The following is a 17,693-nucleotide window of genomic DNA, read 5'->3' as shown; positions in this document are numbered from 1 at the left end:
AAATGTGTGTTAGGGTTAACAATAAGTATATAAAATGTATTTGGTTAGAGGATCAGTAAAGGAACAATTATGTTGTTCTATTTGACTGTTAATAGCAACAAAATACATTAAATTAACAGCTCTTAGAGACTGTCCATCAAGTGTTTCCCCTCAACTGCCCCATCCATGCAGTCTTTATATGATTCTTTATCAGTTCTAAAGAAGATGTATCAGTGACTTAGCTTCCAGGAAGGGCAATGGACTAGAATTGTATATATGAATACAAGTGAAAATATACTCCCTAAATACATGAGGTCACCAAGGAATTCAAAAGAATGAATTTTATTAATAAATATTATGAATAAGGTCTGAAACAGGCCAGAGTGTTTAAAACTAGTGTTTCATACACTTACTATTTTGGCTTTAACACTACCTAATTAATTTAATATTCCATCCTGCACTATGCACTCAGTATTAAGGGGAATACAGATGAACTAGATGCAGCCCTCCCTCCTATAAAAGGCTGTCAAATACGAAAGAAAGAATGCAAATCACTGCCACTGAAGCAAAATGACATAACAAATACATGGAAAACACAATGGGAGCAGTTGAGGAATAATGTCCTATTGAGGGATAATGGAAGACTTCAGAGACTCCTAATAGTGCTTACAAACATAAAACTACACTAAAACTTGACTTACATGTCTTTCATCTTTTCTATATTTCACAAAATTTAGGTGAAAAGTAAAAGAATCCTTAACAAAAGAAGAACACGTAAAAACCATTTAATAAATTTAGTCATCATTAATTTGTAAGTAGCAAAAAAAAAAAAAGACCCCAAACCAAACCATATTGATAATCAGCCCCAAGCTAATCTTAAAATATATCTGAAAAGACGTCCGCCTTCTTTAATTAAAAAAGAAACAAAAACAAAACACACCCAAACTTTCCAGACTGGCACTGGAATAATTTGTTTCTAAGGAAGGGGCATTTGAGCCACACTCCTGAATTGGAACCTCTCTCTGATTATACTGACTCCACATTCCTGGCTGGGATTGGGGGAGGAGAGCTGACCCTTAACATTGGTCCAAATGCGGCAAAAGACTTTTCCTTGATTCCCCATAGCACGGGTGAAACAAACCTGGGACATTCAAGATGATCAAGTAAAAGGTAGAGAAGGATAAAATGACCATGGAGAATATCACGAATGCAGGGGATATATATTATAGGGCATCACTTATTTATCTTCATCTTATAAACCAAATCTTCAGCCACCACTCACTACCAAATCTCCACGGCCAGTTTTTTGGGTCTCTGTTCCTGGTTAAGGGCCTGCATCTTCCTAGATTAACTGAATTCAGAGATATTCAACCCTTCAGGGCTGACATCATTCTTACAGACCTCAAAACAAAGAAACAACAACAATAAAAACAAAAACAACACAGAAAACCAACATCTCAATAAGCCTTAATGCTCATGTGATATAGAAGTGGGAATAGGAAGGAAAACATTCTTTAATTCATGTCTCTCTTTCGTAACAGTTAAAACCTTCTTATATCAATGACATCCAATTCAGCTTTTGCAATACCAGTGGGCCTCTAATTATCAAAACAAAATTCAATCAAAACAATTCGTAAAACCACAAATAATATTTTTGGAAAAGCAAGTACGCACACAAATCAGCAATTATAATGTATATAGGAGTAGCCCTTATTTGAAATCATACATTTCACATTATGTTCTGAACCAGTGGTCTATGAAATTACGCATTGTCATATGAAATAGCTAAGAATACTAAAGTGGTTTCAGATACTATCATATTGAGAAAAACTGTTAATTCTGCAAAATAACTACTTTATAAATAAAAATATTTACAGTAGGACCTCACAGGGATTCAGTTATTACAATTAAAGCTGAAAACTGTAGTGCTCATCTAAGGAATGGCTCTAGCAGTTCTCCAAATAATATCTACTTTAAATAAACTCATTGAATCCACTTGTAAATTATTTCCCTTTGGCTGTGTCATTATTCACTATGCTTTCAAGGAACATGGTGATGAAAGAAGAAAAATACCTCTTTCTAACATAACCATACTGGCAAGAACATCAACATTATCAGTATTCAAAGAATGTCTTGGCAGGTTAAACCTTCATAAAAAGAAGGAACACTATCTAATCCAAGTTATCAAAATAGCAATAGTACTTCTCGTATTATGCGCAATATGATTGTTTGTTTCTAATGCAGAAAAAAATAAAGACAACAATATCGTCAGGTTTAAATTCTAAGCAGACAAAAAAATTCTTTACAAAAAAGTACATAAAGAATGATGAAAGTAGACATGCTTAAAAGAAAAAGGCTAAGAGCAACGTAGGACTTAATGTTCAAAGAGATTTATAGTAACATGTCATTGCTATTTTGGGAGGTTTAACAATATATTTTAACATTTTAAAGGTGCAACAGCACTATTAAGAAACATAAAAATAAAAAAATCTACTGTGAGAAAAAAGCTCGAACATAAATAGCTTGTTCTAATTCAGTCCATGATTTCTCTGTATAATAGCTAATACTTAATTTTACAAAAAGACTTTTAATAACTTTATATTACTTTCACAGTATAATCATCTCAACATACTCTCCAGGATTTGAACTGCATCTGAAATTACTGAAGGCTATAGAGGAACTTGTGTTTGCTAAATATAAGTTCTGATATAGTGTCCTCTGAAAATAATAAAATGTAGTACACTATAAATACTGCTTTCCAATTTCTTTTTTTTCCTAACAGAAAACTACTCATCATATGAACAGGTTTAATGTAACATGGAATGCAAAAGATTAGAACCATTAAAGTATTTAATTCTTCAACTTTAAAAAATAATTAAAATAAATAAAATAAAAATAGGATAATGACCAGAATAGTGCCATTATAATCACACTAAAAAGTAAAGCTTCCATCAACATTTTATGAATTTGACACATCCGGTACAATATATTTTTAAGTATTGTTTCAGTATTGTATTTCACTCAATTTTGTGATACTCCATTTTTGAAAAACCTGTTACTCAGAAGAGAGGCTTCAGATACCCATGAAAAGAAAAAAATCACGGTAGAAACACATATGCTGAGGTTTGCTAATTCACTGTTTAAAAAGTACATTAGATGTCCCACCATAATTGCTCTTAGGTGTTTTTAACAAATGAACAGTTATAATTCACAGATAAGACAAGTGGTACTTTTTATCTACATAGACCTATATAAACTTTTAGTACAACATTTAAATTGTTTTACTTTTAATCTTGTCAAATAATTTTCATTTCTTCTACTTCTTTAAAAGGCTGACCAGGTTATTTGCCTGTATTGGGATCAACAAATGTTGGACTACACTATGTTTAGTTATAATAACTAATTTATCCAGCCTGACTTAATATGTGGGAAATGATACACCCCTAAGTGTACTGAGATGTTCCTTTGAAACAAAAGATTTAATTTTATGCCTGTGATAAGAAACAGCCTTATTCAATATATACTTTTTTTTAAATGAGCAACACAGATAGCAGACATATAACTCCTTATTACCCATACTCTTGACTACCAAGAAATGAAGCCAAGCTTTTGGAAAAATACAATGCAAGAAAAGATTCAAGTTTAAAATATATTCCTTTGGTTAAAAATCATCCCGTTAATCGAACAATGAGAACACTTGGACACAGGGTGGGGAACATCACACACCGGGGCCTGTTGGGGAGGTGAGGGGAAGGGGGAGGGATAGCATTAGGAGATATTCCTAATGTAAATGACAAGTTAATGGGTGCAGCACACCAACATGGCACATGTATACGTATGTAACAAACCTGCACATTGTGCACATGCACCCTGGAACTTAAAGTATAATAATAAAAGTAAATTAAAAAAATAAAAATAAAATGTAAGCAGAAAGCAAAACAAAACAAAAAAACAAACAAAAAAAACCCCAAATCTGTGAGTTTTTTCAGTCAAATTTTAGGAGTAACGGGGTATTTGTTTTTAAAGATCCAAAGTTTTAAAGGTGACTGCCTAGTTTTAGAGATCAAGACATGAATTATGTAAAATAAAATAAAAAAGGAAAAAAAGACATGAAAAAATCCCCTTTATAATATTCATTTGTAATCTAAATTCACAGCATTTCCCACCAGCCCAAAGTAATCTTGTAAATGTCATTATACTTGTAGTATTACAATGTTTTTTCAGTCCAGTATTTATGGAGGTCACTCTCCTGCAGCAACAAAATATTTTAACTCTAGGAAGAGTGGAGCCTTGTAGCATTAGCTCCTTTGACAATTTTCTTATAAGATTTTTACCTTAGAAACAGACACATGTAGTTTTCTTCAGATACAGTATATCCAAACTTTTTATAGAAACCAACATTTTGTGGTAGACATTCAAGGGTAATCTTGTAACAGTTCAGTTTCTTGCTTAGCAAAGTAAGGGTTGATAATAACAATTAGCCAAGCTGCTTTCCTCTGCATTCATCACTAAGGACAACATCTACTCTTCCTCTCTTAGCACAGGAATGGATGAATTTGTATTCTATTAACAGAGTTGCTGTAGCAACAATCTGTCCTAGAGTCACATCTTCTACAACTGTAACATAATCCCCAGATTTTTTCATATGCTCAAAAGATTTCATAAACTGTTCACGGCTGACAGCTCCAGTCTCGGTCAGCTGACCCAACACCTTAAAAAAAACCCTCTATTTAAGTCAGCAGTACAAAGAGGCCTCAAAACCAAGCCTTCTCCAGGATGTGTTGGGGAAATGGCTGGAGAAAATGTAGCTGTATTCTGACTCTAGTCCACTTCTTCGAGTAGACTTGGGTCAAACATAAGAGTTTCATCAGGTTTCATCTTTCTAGTAAGGTCGGTAGAGGCCCGGCAGTCGGTGCTCCTACCCAGGCGCATTGGACTCTCCCCGACCAGGGTGCACAGCAACGGATCCGGATCCGACTTCAGCGCCAGCCCCACCTCCTCCTCCACTGCCCGCGCCACAGCAGGCAACCGCAGCCCACATGTACCGCGCCAACGCCTCCACCCTGCCTCTGCCCTCTCACGCAGGACCACGCGCAGGCAGGCGGAGGTGGAGGCAGAGGCGCCACCCGCCCCACCCGGAGAGCGAGTGGCGGGGCCCCTGCTTTCCAATTTCTAAAGAAAATACCTACATTGATAATCTTACATTGGTTGGGAAAATGATATAAACCTCTCAAAAAAAACTTAGAAGATACATATTTGACTTGAAATAAGAACTCTCATGTCATTTCAAATATTTCTAATATATTCATTTTTATCACGTGAAATAATCTTGTTTTTACCTTTTATGTATGTATGTATGTATGTATGTATGTATGTATGTATGTATGTTTTAGAGACAGAGTCTCACTCTGTCACCCAGGCTGGAGTGCAGTGGTGTGATCTTGGCTCACTGCAACCTCTGCCTCCTAGGTTCAAGCGATTCTCCTGTCAGCCTCACGAGTAGCTGGGATTACAGGCATCTGCCACCACACCCATCTAATTTCTGTACTTTTAGTAGAGATGGGGTTTCACCATGTTGGCCAGGCTGGTCTCCAACTCCTGACCTCAAGTGATCCACCCGCCTCGGCCTCCCAAGGTGCTGGGATTACAGGTGTGAGCCACCGGACCCAGCCTTCACTTATTATATTTTCTAACTCAAAAGATTTCTCTTCTACTCATTTTTCTTTTCTTTTCTTTTCTTTTTTTTTGAGACGGAGTCTCGTTCTGTAGCCCAGGCTGGAGTGCAGTGGCGCGATCTCGGCTCACTGCAACCTCCCTGCTTCCCAGGTTTAAGTGATTCTCCTGCCTCAGCCTCCTGAGTAGCTGGGACTACAGGCTCATGCCACCATGCCTCACTCATTTTTGTATTTTTAGTAGAGATGGGGTTTCACCGTGTTAGCCAGGATAGTCTTGATCTCCTGACCTCGTGATCCACTTACCTCGGCCTCCCAAAGTGCTAGGATTACAGGTGTGAGCCACTGCGCCCAGCCCACTTTTCTTTCACAAATATATAATTCCTATTTCTCTTTATATTTTACCTTTTTCATCTGTTTTTCCTTCCTAATTATTATGTTCCTTCCGATGTTGGTCTTTCATTAATTTAGAGACAAACTTTTTATTACTAAATATCCTCTGGATCCAGAGGTCATAGGGTTATTTTTATTAGTAGGATAAGCCTCCCTCCATCAACATCCTAAGGAATCATAGCATGGTGGCACTGGAAAGGATCTCAAGGTATCATTTGGTTGAGCTCTATGCCAACAAGAATAGGTTGCTATTCTTATTTTCTTCATTTTAAATGATCAAAGATTTTGATCAAAAACATTCTACCATGGCTTTAATAAAGAATCTTCCTGACAATAAGAAAACTGGATCAAAAAGGGTTCTGACCTCAGCACTATTACTGTAAAATATAATTCCTTTAGTTGCTCTGAGCTTTAAGTTCCCCCATATAAACAGAGATAATGCTTTCTATCTCACAAAGTTATTGTAACTGTTCTGAAACTTGGGAAAAAACCATATAAATGTAAAGTAGTATTAAAATAGGAAAAAGGGCCAGGCATAGTAGCTCATACACCTGTAATCCCAGCACTTTGGGAGTGTGTATTGCTTGAGGAGGGTGTATTGCTTGAAAGCTCAGAAGTTTGAGACCAGCCCAGGCAACATAGGGAGACCCCCCATATCTCTATAAAAAAAATTAAAAATGAGCCAGGCATGGTGGTACACATGTGTAGCCCCAGCTACTCAGGAGGCTGAGGTGGAAGGGATTGCTTGAGTCTGAGGCTGCAGTGAGCTGTGATCATGCCACTGCACTCCAGCCTGGGTGACAGAACGAGATCCTCTCAATTAAAAAAGGAAAGAAAAAAAAAGGAAGAGAACATAGTTGAGTGCAAAGCACTCTGAAGACATGTTAAGTTTCAAATCCCATCTCAATTTACTAGTTGCACAACAATGAGCAAAGTATTAAACCTATCTGAATTCCACTCAGAGAACAACTGCAAAACTGATATAATCCCTACATCACTTGGCTGTTGCTGTGAGGATTACAGAAAACTAATACACCTAGCACAGGTCCTGGCATTGTGTAGGCCCTCAATAAATGTTAATTCCCTATTCCCCATCAGGTTTCCACATTGCTGTGTAGTTTACTTTCCTGCAGGATACCCATGTGAAATTTCATTAGATAAACAGAATAATTAGAAAATATATAAACCTTTCTTTCCTTTAAGATTCACCAAGCAACAAGATGACTACCTTCTCTTATCAGCCCTGCTTTGAAAAATGGAAAGAAACAAGCTAGAGTTTTCCTTAAACTCAAAAGCTTCTGCACAGCAAAAGAATAATCAACAGAGTGAACAGACAGCCTGCAGAATAGGAGAAAATATTTGCAAACTATGCATCCAACAGAGATTACATCCAGAAGGTATAAGAAGCTCAAAAAACAAAAACAAAACAAATAATCCCATTAAAAAGTGGGCAAAGGACATGAATTGACATTCCTCAAAAGAAGACAAAAGGCCAGCAAGCATATGAAAAAATGCTCAACATTACTGATCACTAGAAAAATGCAAACTAAACCACAATGAGATATCATCTTGCCTTAGTCAGAATGGCTATGATTAAAAAGATGAAAAATAACAGATGTTGGTGAGGATGCAGAGAAAAGGGAACATTTACTCACTACTGATGGGAGTGTAAATTAGCATAACCTCTATGGAAAACAGTACCAGGATTTCTAAAAGAACTAAAAATAGAACTACCATTTGACCAAGTAATCTCCCTACTGGGTATCTACCCAAAGGAAATCATTATACCAGAAGGACACCTGTACTCATATGTTTATCACAGCATTACTCACAATAGTAAAGATATAGAATCAACTTAAGTGCCATCAGCGTATAAATGGATAAAGAAAATGTGTATGTATACACAGTGGAATACTATTCAACCATAAAAAAGAATGAAATCACGTCTTTTGCTGGAAGTCATTATCTTAAGTGAAAGGATGGAACTGGAAGTCATTATCTTAAGTGAAACTCAGAAAAAGACAAATACTGCATGTTTTCACTTATAAGTGGAAGCTAAACCACATGTATGGACATAGAGTGTGGAATGATAGACAATGGAGACTCACGAAGGTGAGAGAGGGAGGAGGGTAGATGATGACAAATTATTTAAAAGGTAAAAGGTATGTTATTCTGGTGATGGATATACTAAAAGCTCTGACTTCGCCACTACACAACATATCCATGTAACAAAATTACACTTGTATCCTCCTGACACGCACACTCTTCCAAAGAATAAACAGTGCAGAGGGTGAAAAATGTCACTAAATTGTGAAGTCTTTAAAGGAAAAGAACCAGTCTTAACATTTTCATATTTTCAGAATCTATCACAGCACCTGATAAAAGGAAGCACTCAAGCCATTTCTTAGATGGAAAATGTCTGCTGGGGGAATCCCTGATTTCAGAGATTAAGAAATGAAAAGTTCAATCAGATCATACAGATATTAGGCAACAAATTAAAGACACTCTTTATGTAATAAAGATAAAACTAGACAAATGTGGACTAACGTTTTGAAAAAAAGACTCTTTACATGTTGTCTTTGGGCTGCTATAGCAAAATACCATAAACTAGGTAGCTTGTAAACAATAGAAATTTATTTTTCACAATTTGGGAGGCTGAAGAAGTCCAAGATCAAGGTACCAGATGACTTGGTGTCTAGTGAGGTCCCACTTTCTGGTTCATAGATGGTGCCTCTGACTATGTAGTGGCCTCCTCACATGGCAGAAGAAGGAAGGCAGTCCTCTGATGTCTCCTTTATTTTAAGGGCATGAATTTCACTCCTCAAAGGCCCCATGCCCTAATAACACCACATGGTGATTAGGTTTTCAACAAACAAATTTTGTGAGGGCACACAAACATTTAGTCATAGCCCATATCTAATTGATTTAGAAAGTATACATTGTTTGTTTATTATATCATATACCCAGAAACTTATAAAAATAAAATAATGCTTACCTTATTATGTACAAAAACAATCCTTAAGTCAGGTTTAAGGATACCATAGCTCATGAGGAGATCTTGGATCTTTTTTATTTCATCTTTACATTTTTTTGCAGTTGAGTAAAACTGCTTTCTTACAGGTAGATTCTTAAATAATCTTAAAGCAGTTACAGTTGTACCTGTTGGCAGACAAGAGAAAAGCATATTTAGATTTGGAAGGAACGTCACAGATCTTCAAATCCATATACAATTTGTAATTAACCCCTTCTATAACTGAAGGACTCCTCCTCCAATTCTAGAAACTCAAAGGCTCAACTTTGCAAACTACTCTGATTCCATGCTAGATTCTTCTATTTGTAATAACACTGACCTACGAAGTATGACCTCGTCTATGTGGTCTAAACAAGCATAATCTTACTTCTATGACTGCGTAGAAACATGGGCTTATAAGAATGCAGTATCGTAAGAAATCTGCTGGTGCTCAAGCTACCTGGGAATGGTGCTTATTCTGGACTTTAAAATATAATTTATAGGAGATATAATATTACACAGTTTATATAATAACCTTATGTCCCTGGAAATTCTTACCTGAAGTAATATCTAGTAACCTAGTTAAATTTACCTCATTTTCAACAACATTCAAAAACACAGGATAACCTAACAAAAGATTTTTTTTAACTTACAGTTTAACTGGAAAGCTGAATAAAGGTGCAAAAATTATACTGCTGAACTATCAGATTAACCACTAGCTTTTACTCAAAAAAACACCACTACCACATAAAATTAGGACTGAATGTTTGTCATAGCCATATATGATAGGTACATATTTTTAAAACACTGAAGAATGACACATTTAAAAATTACATCACCAGTTAATCTCAGAGTTATGAAATCAACCTCCCCATGTGATTCTTATGCATTTGTAGTCAGAGTAGAGAATCATTACACTGAGGAGTAATGAAATAAATTTATAGTGTAGTGCTTCTCAACCTTCGCAGCATTGACATTTGGCCAGGTAATTTGTTGTGGGGGACTGTTCTGTACATTGTAGAATGTTTAGCAGCATCTCTGGCCTCTTACCCACTAGATGCCAGTAGCATCCTCCCTAGTTGTGACAATCAAATATCTCCAGATACTGCCAAATGTTCCCTGGGAAACAAAGTTGCCTTGGTTGAGAACCACTGATTTAGTATTTAAAAACTACCATCTTTTTTAAAAAATAAAATAGAACAAAAAGATAGAATAAACTAGAAAAATAGAGTGCATCACCTATAGTTAGGGTAAATATTATGTCATGACATTTTGTTTTGATTAGCTGTGTGTGAACTAGGTTGCTATGTAAAATATATTTACTACCATGAATCAGTCAAAAAGGCTAAAGTTGCTGCAACAGGTCAATTTTTGTCCTACTGCTTATAACATAGAGCAAAAACACAAAGAAAATGGCAATCATAAGGAACGTGTAAGACTTTGAAACCGTAGTGTAAAATTTTACGTAGTTTTAAAGTTCCAAGAGGAGAAAAAGAAATTGCTAGTAGCTTTAAAGTTCCAAAAAGAGAAAAAGAAACAAATGGAGATGTAATTAAATAAATACTAGAAGAAAATTTTCGAGTTAAAGGCTTAAGTGCAGATTTCAAGAGCTTACTTCATTATAAGGGGGAATATTTTAGGAAGAAAAAAGAAAGTACATTCTACTGGAAATCCTAAAATTTGAGGACAAGAAAAGAATTTTACAAACTGTCATACAGAAAGAACAAGTTTCTTACAAGAAAAGACTAACATCAAATTTCTCACCTATAACACTAAAAGACAAACAATTTACTAACTATTAAGAAGAAATTAAGAAATTGACACCCAGTTAAGATAGGTATAGGGCAAAATGAAGACATTTTTGGACTTGCAAAGATCCAGAAGTATATCACCCAAATGTATTTGATGAAAATAATGGAAGATAAACTCTAACCAAATGACTATAATATCAAAATAGAGATTTCACCAGGTGTGGTGGGTTGCACCTATAATCCCAACTACTGCGGAGCCTTAGACAGTAGGATGGCTTGAGCCCAGGAAGTAGAGACCAGACTGGGCAACACAGTGAGACCCCATCTTTAAAAATTAAAAATAAAAAATTAGCCTGGCATGGTAGTACATGCCTATAGTCCTAGCTACTTGGGAGGCTGTGAGAGGATCCCTTGAGCCAAGGAGTTCAAGGCTGCAGTGAGCTATGACTGTGCCACTGCACTCAAGCCCGGGTGACAGAACAAGACCCTGTTTCTAAGGGGGAAAAAAAAAGACATTTTATGACAAGATGAGAAAATAAATGTGGTGTGCAAAGCATCTTAAAAGTTTGACTATAAACAGAAGATGTTAATGTGGGTGGGCTTTCAACATAATTTAAATAAAGATTCATGAAGAGATATAATGCAAGTCTGAGAAGGCCTAACAACTTGTAACTCAATGTTATAAACTATTATCAGTAACTGTATTAGTCCGTTCCTTCTCACACTGCTATAAAGATATTACCCTGGAACAGGTAATCTGTAAACAAAGGAGGTTTAATTGACTCACAGTTCCACATGGCTGGAAGGCCTCAGGAAATTTACATTCATGGCGGAAGGGGAAGCAGGCACCTTCTTCACAAGGCGACATGACAGAGTGTGAGTGTATGAAGGAGGAACTGTCAAACACTTACAAAAACCATTGGATCTTGTGAGAACTATCATGAGAACAGCATGGGAGAAACCACCCTCATGAGCCAATCACCACCTTCTCTAAACACATGGGGATTACAGGTCCCTCCCTCAACACATGGAGATTACAATTCGAGATGAGATTTGGGTGGGGACACAGAGCCAAACCATATCAGTAACACTGGTTAACTGGAGAAAAGGGGTGGGAATTAAGAGGTATAAAGCTTACACTGTCCTACACAACCTGGTCCATGGCTATCTTCTCTCCTACCAATGTCCTTCCTTCTGTTCCTACAGCACATCAGACTTGTTTCCACCTCAGACCCTTTGTACATGTTCGTCTGTCAACCTTTCCACAGCTAACTCTTTCAGATCTCAGCTTGAGTATCATTTTTTTTTTTTTTTTTGAGACGGAGTCTCTCTCTGTCGCCCAGGCTGGAGTGCAGTGGCGCGATCTCAGCTCACTGCAAGCTCCGCCTCCTGGGTTCACGCCATTCTCCTGCTTCAGCCTCCTGAGTAGCTGGGACTTCAGGCACCCGCCACCACGCCCAGCTAATTTTTTGTATTTTTTTAGTAGAGACGGGGTTTCACCATGTTAGCCAGGATGGTCTCGATCTCCTGACCTCGTGATCCGCCCACCTCGGCCTCCCAAAGTGCTGGGATTACAGGTGTCAGCCACAGCGCCTGGCCCAGAGTATCTTTTGAAAATCCATCCCTAAATGCCCTATCCAAGGCTGCTGCTTCTACAATGGAACTATGTTTTCTTTCTTTTTAGAAAATGTCACTACTTGAAAAAACTTTTGTCTGCCTCGCCTCTTAGAATACAAGTATGAGAGCAAAGGACTACCATGTTTACCATTATATCCCTAGCACCTTAAACAATGATGAATAATCTGTAGGCATTTAACAAAAAAGTCTGAAATGAATACTTGAAGGAAGAAAATAAAAGTAATGAAGTTTGTATTTGTCTGATTTATTTATTTATGGAAGACACATGGTACTTGTAATTTTTGAAAGGAAATTTACTATAAGAGAAAAATAAAACAAGATTGGGGGAAAAGATTTTTGTGGAAAAAGACTAAAGGAAGTGCAATATTCCTATTTTGCTCACACTTGATGTTTTTCTGCTTTTTTCTTGATCTGGTGCCTCATCAGCATATAACATTACTAACGATTTTTTTGAGGGGAGGTCTTCCTCTGTTTTTATATAGAACATTTCCTTGGCTTAACTGCATACATCACTTCCAAAGGCAGGATTAAATTCCTTGGAACACCATGGTATTTCTCACTAGTAACACTTTGGTGCTACTATTCTTTGGCTTAGGAAAGTAAAAAGGTCACTGCCAAATTTTGGAGCAGAAGCTGATGGAGATCAAGAAATGCATGCATTTAGCAGTCAGAGCAGGTATGCATTCTGCCTCTACTGCTAAATGGAAAATACACACACACCAGAATCTACACCAGATCCTATTCACAGAGACCTCACTTCATTCTTTGTTCCCCTAGATGTTTCCTCCATTCCCATGTCTTCAGCTACTACCTATATGCCAATGATTCTTTTCATGGAAGTTGTAAGCAGCACCATACTTTCATGAATCTCTAAAAAAGAAAAAAACACTTCCAATTAAACTATGATACACTGCCTTAACAACAGTCCTGTGTAACACATGAAATGGTCACATCAGCCTCTCATTCCTTTGAAATTTCTTTACTCCCATGAATATGGCAATTTCTTCTGGTGCCATCAATTTCAATGCTTTGCATATGACAGCAATCCTTTGGCACTTAACACAGCTTCATTTAGTTGTGACTATTTCCCTTTTTAAGTCTCATAAAGCACTTGTTGCAATAAAATATGAAGTTGTCTATTCCTCCAATCAACACATGAATTATCAATATTGCACAAAATTCAATTGATACACCAATAAGAACATCCAAAACTGCTGCCTTTCCAAAAAGGATTTGGGGAGGCCATTAATTATAAGCCACAATGTTTTCAGGGACACCAAGTGTGACAAAATGTGCATCTTAGAAATGGTTAACTAAGACACATATCTGAGACCTACACTACTCTTTTAAGTTTTATAGACAGATGCTCACTCATTAACTCTACCTGGCTATCCTCTAGGTATATGAAATCAACCACACTCAGGCTGGAACTCATTATCTTCTTCCTTGGGTTTGATACTACACCTAACCTTCCTTTCTCATATAACACCAACATCCAATGGTTTCCATAGGCAGATACCACAGAAAGAAGTGATTCTTCCCTCTACTTCTTACTGCAATATTGCATAAGTCTTATAGGTCTATCTGTTCTATACTAGGAGTCTCTCTCCAATTTATGTCAGGTCTTTTCCCTCCCCTCAAACCGTAGTAGTTGAAAACAGTATCTTACAGTAAGACAAAATTTATAGTAGAAATTACCAGTTAATCTTGTAAATAACATATTAATCCTACCAGTTAATTTTGTAAATAACATGATATCAATCATCTGCCTAAAATAAATTCCAATGGCTCATAATGGTAAGGTACAAACTACCTGGTATGATATAAAAGGCCCTTCATAATCTAACACCTATGCTACCACTTTCTAAGCTGAACCTCCTGCTTCTGCTACTCCAAAATCCTCACACTGAATTCTGTCATGTCATTCTTAGTACTCCATTTTATATGCTTTATTGGCTTTTTAGCTATATAACTTTGTATTACTTTTAGCGGTTACTCTAGAGAGTATAACATATATTCTTAAATTATCAGTCTACCTTGATTATCATGAAATAAATTATATTTCACAATGTAACAACTTTGTAATAGTGTACCTCATTTACTTGTACCTTTTGTAAAGTTTTTGTCATGAATTTTACTTTTCTGTGTGATAAACTCCATAATATACTGATTTTGTTTTTGTAAAATAAGTTTTTAAAATACTCTGTCTTTCCATTTTTTCCGCACATTTTCTAGTGCTTTTCTTTCCTTCTTGCAGATTCAGGTTGCCATGTAGAATCATTTTCCTTCAGCTTAAAAACCCTGTTAGTATTTCTTGTAGTGCATGCTGGGAGATTCTCTGTTTTATTTGCATGAAACTGCCTTCACTTTGTACTCATTCTTTAAAGGGCATTTTTACTGGTTATAGAAGTCTAAATCAAATTTTGTTTGTTTTTGTGTTTTGTTTTGTTTGAGAGTCTCATTCTGTCACCCAGGCTGGAGTACAGTGGCGTGATCTCAGCTAACTGCAACCTCTGCCTCCTGGGTTCAGGCAATTTTCCTGCCTTAGCCTCCCGAGTAGCTGGGATTACAGGTATGTGCCACCACACCCAGCTAATTTTCATATTTTTAGTAGACACAGGGTTTCGCCATGTTGGCCAGGCTGGTCTCGAACTCCTGACCTCAGGTGATCCACATGCCTCAGCCTCCCAAAGTGCTGGGATTACAGGCGTAAGCCACTGCACCCGGCTGAAAAATTTAAATGCTTAAAAGATGTCATTCCATTTTCTTTGGACTTCCATGTTTCCAATGGGAAGTCAGCTGTCATTATTTTTGTTGTTCCTCTGAATTCAATGTATTTTCTCCTCTGGCTGCTTTTAATATTTCATGAAAGCTGTAAATAGCACCACACTTTTATGAATCTCCAAAAAAGAAAAAACACTTCCAATTAAAGTATAATACACTGCCTTACCAACACTCCTGTCCAACACATTACTGGTTTTCAGTAATTCAATTATGATGTGGTTAGCTGTGGTTCTGTTTATTTTTACTCCACTTGGTTCTGTTCACTGTCTTTGGTATGTGGCTTTATCTTTTCAAAAATCTTGGAACATTCTCAGACATTTTCTTTTTTTAATGTTAATTTTGCTATTAGTTTTTTTTCTTGTTGTTGAAGACAAGAGTCTCACTCTGTTGCCCAGGCTAGAGTGTATGGCACAATCTTGGCTCACTGCAACCTCTAATTCCTGGGTTCAAGAGATTCTCCTGCCTCAGCCACCTGAGTAGCCAGGATAATAGGCATGCGCCAAAACACAAAAAAATTGGGTAATTTTTGTATTTTTAGTAGAGACGGGGTTTAACCATTTTGGCCAGGCTGGTCTTAAACTCCTGACCTCAAGTGATCTGCCCACCTTGGCCTCCCAAAGTGCTAGTATTACAGGTGTGAGCCACCGTGCCCAGCCCTCAGACTTTTTTTTTTTTTTTTTTTTTTTTTTTTTTTTTTTTTTTTCAGATTTTGTTCTGCCCCATTCTCTCTCCTGAGATTCCAGTCACATGTATGTTAGACCATTTAATGTTGCCCCACAGGTCTCTGATGCTCTTTTCTCATTCTACTTCTGTGCTTCTGTTTGTGTATCATTTTTACTGACCTGACTTCAATAAGTCCATCCAATTAATTCTTCAGACATAGTACTTTTTGTTCTAGAATTTTCATTTAGTTTTTTAGTTTCCATTTCTCTGCTGAAATTTGTTACCTTCTTACCAATTTTGACCATCTTTACTTCTAAATTCTTTAACTTTTTTTTTTTAAAGTTTTTGTCTGTTAATTCAAACATCTGGGTTATTGGTGAGTTCATTTACACTATTCTTTCTCTTGATTATGGATCCCATTTTCCTTTCCTCAAGTCTCTCAAAATTTTTATTTTTGCCAAACATTGTATATAAAAGAACAATAGACACTAAAGAAGAAAATATTTTCTCCCAGAGAAAGTGCTCTATTTCCTGCCAAGAAGGTAGAGTGAAGAATATATCTCTTCAATCTAACCAGTTTATCTGAGTTGAATCTTTTAGTTCCAGTTCAAATGTCTTTGGTTTCAAATGTCTTGAAGATGGAATCAGGTCTCTTTCTCTAGCAAGGTTTTAAGATTCTTCTTTCTCTAGCTCAGTCCCAATTTTCTTAATCACTTTTTACTCAACAAAAGTCCTGCTGAGATTCAGTGTGGGGGTTGGACTAGCTCTGTTTGAGGATCCCATATTTTAATCTGCCATGTCCGCCCACAAGTGGCTATAAAAGTTCAGCTGGTTTCTCCTAGTACCATAAAAGCTCCCTTATTTATAGAAGACTTGCCCCATTATCCACCTATGACTCAGTTAATGCTCCCAGGGATGCAAATGGCCACCAGGCACTTCTTTTTTAGGAAGATGTAGTGTTTCTCTTGAGCTTTGTTCATTTAAACTTCTCTGTGACACAGGTCTTCAATGAGTTTAAAGACTACAAGTTTTTAAAATTATGTTTTTTCCCCTCCTTGCTACGCAGATAGCAATGGTCTCTTGAAAATCTGTATCCATCATTTTTCTCCTGCCGAAAGGTTACACTCCATGTCTTCTTACCTATCATCTTCAAACTCCTACCATCTTCAAACTCAAATGTCATCTTTTCTGAAAAACTTGCTAACCTCTTTGTAGGCAGTCAGTGGCTTCATTTTGTCATTATTCACTCACCTGTGTTCCCCACTAGTCAGTAAGTTCCTAGATGACAAACATAATGGCACACACTGTAGCTCTAGACAGAAGGAAAACCGAAATCAAGAGGGCAAAATATAAATGTGTATATGAAAGTAAAAAGAGATACCTGTTGATTTTTAAATATATGTTATGTATCTAAGACCACATTATACCTAATCTGTATATTGATAAATTATTGCTTCCGCACCTAAAAATATCCTCTGAAAGTAAAATGAGAATTATTATTATTTTGAGATGGAGTTTTGCTCTTGTTGCCCAGGCTGGAGTGCAACGACACAATCTCGGCTCACTGCAACCTCTGCCTCCTGGGTTCATGCGATTCTCCTGCCTCAGTGGGATTACAGGCGCCCGCCCCCACGCCTGGCTAATTTTTTGTATTTTTAGTAGAGACAGGGTTTCACCTTGTTGGCCAGGCTGGTCTTGAACTCCTGACCTCAAGATCTGCCTGCCTTGGCCTCCCAAAGTGCTGAGATTACAGGTGTGAGCCACTGTGCCCAGCCAACTGAGATTAATAAGAATTATATGTTT

The 17,693-nt window shown here is 36.9% G+C and overlaps 1 protein-coding gene and 1 pseudogene across 8 annotated transcripts in view; both read right to left on the bottom strand.

Annotated features, from left to right (window-relative positions):
- PMS1 (PMS1 homolog 1, mismatch repair system component) overlaps window positions 1-17,693 on the bottom strand; it is a 96,013-nt gene that overhangs the window by 52,506 nt on the left and 25,814 nt on the right. For all 8 annotated transcript variants that reach the window (XR_004028061.1, XR_004028060.1, XM_003253844.3 and 5 more), the window contains one exon: window positions 9,040-9,203. Coding sequence is in view for 6 of the 8 variants with exons in the window: in XM_003253844.3 (XP_003253892.2) it covers window positions 9,040-9,203 (164 nt within the window). In the remaining 2 variants the exon portion in view is untranslated. The remainder of the gene's footprint in view (window positions 1-9,039; window positions 9,204-17,693) is intronic.
- On the bottom strand, window positions 4,189-4,857 carry LOC115832533 (annotated as a pseudogene).

Source organism: Nomascus leucogenys, chromosome 22a (genome assembly GCF_006542625.1).
Source record: "Nomascus leucogenys isolate Asia chromosome 22a, Asia_NLE_v1, whole genome shotgun sequence".
Lineage (NCBI taxonomy): Eukaryota > Metazoa > Chordata > Mammalia > Primates > Hylobatidae > Nomascus > Nomascus leucogenys.
Note: the sequence above shows the minus strand (reverse complement) of the source record. Positions and strands in the feature narration are given on the sequence as shown.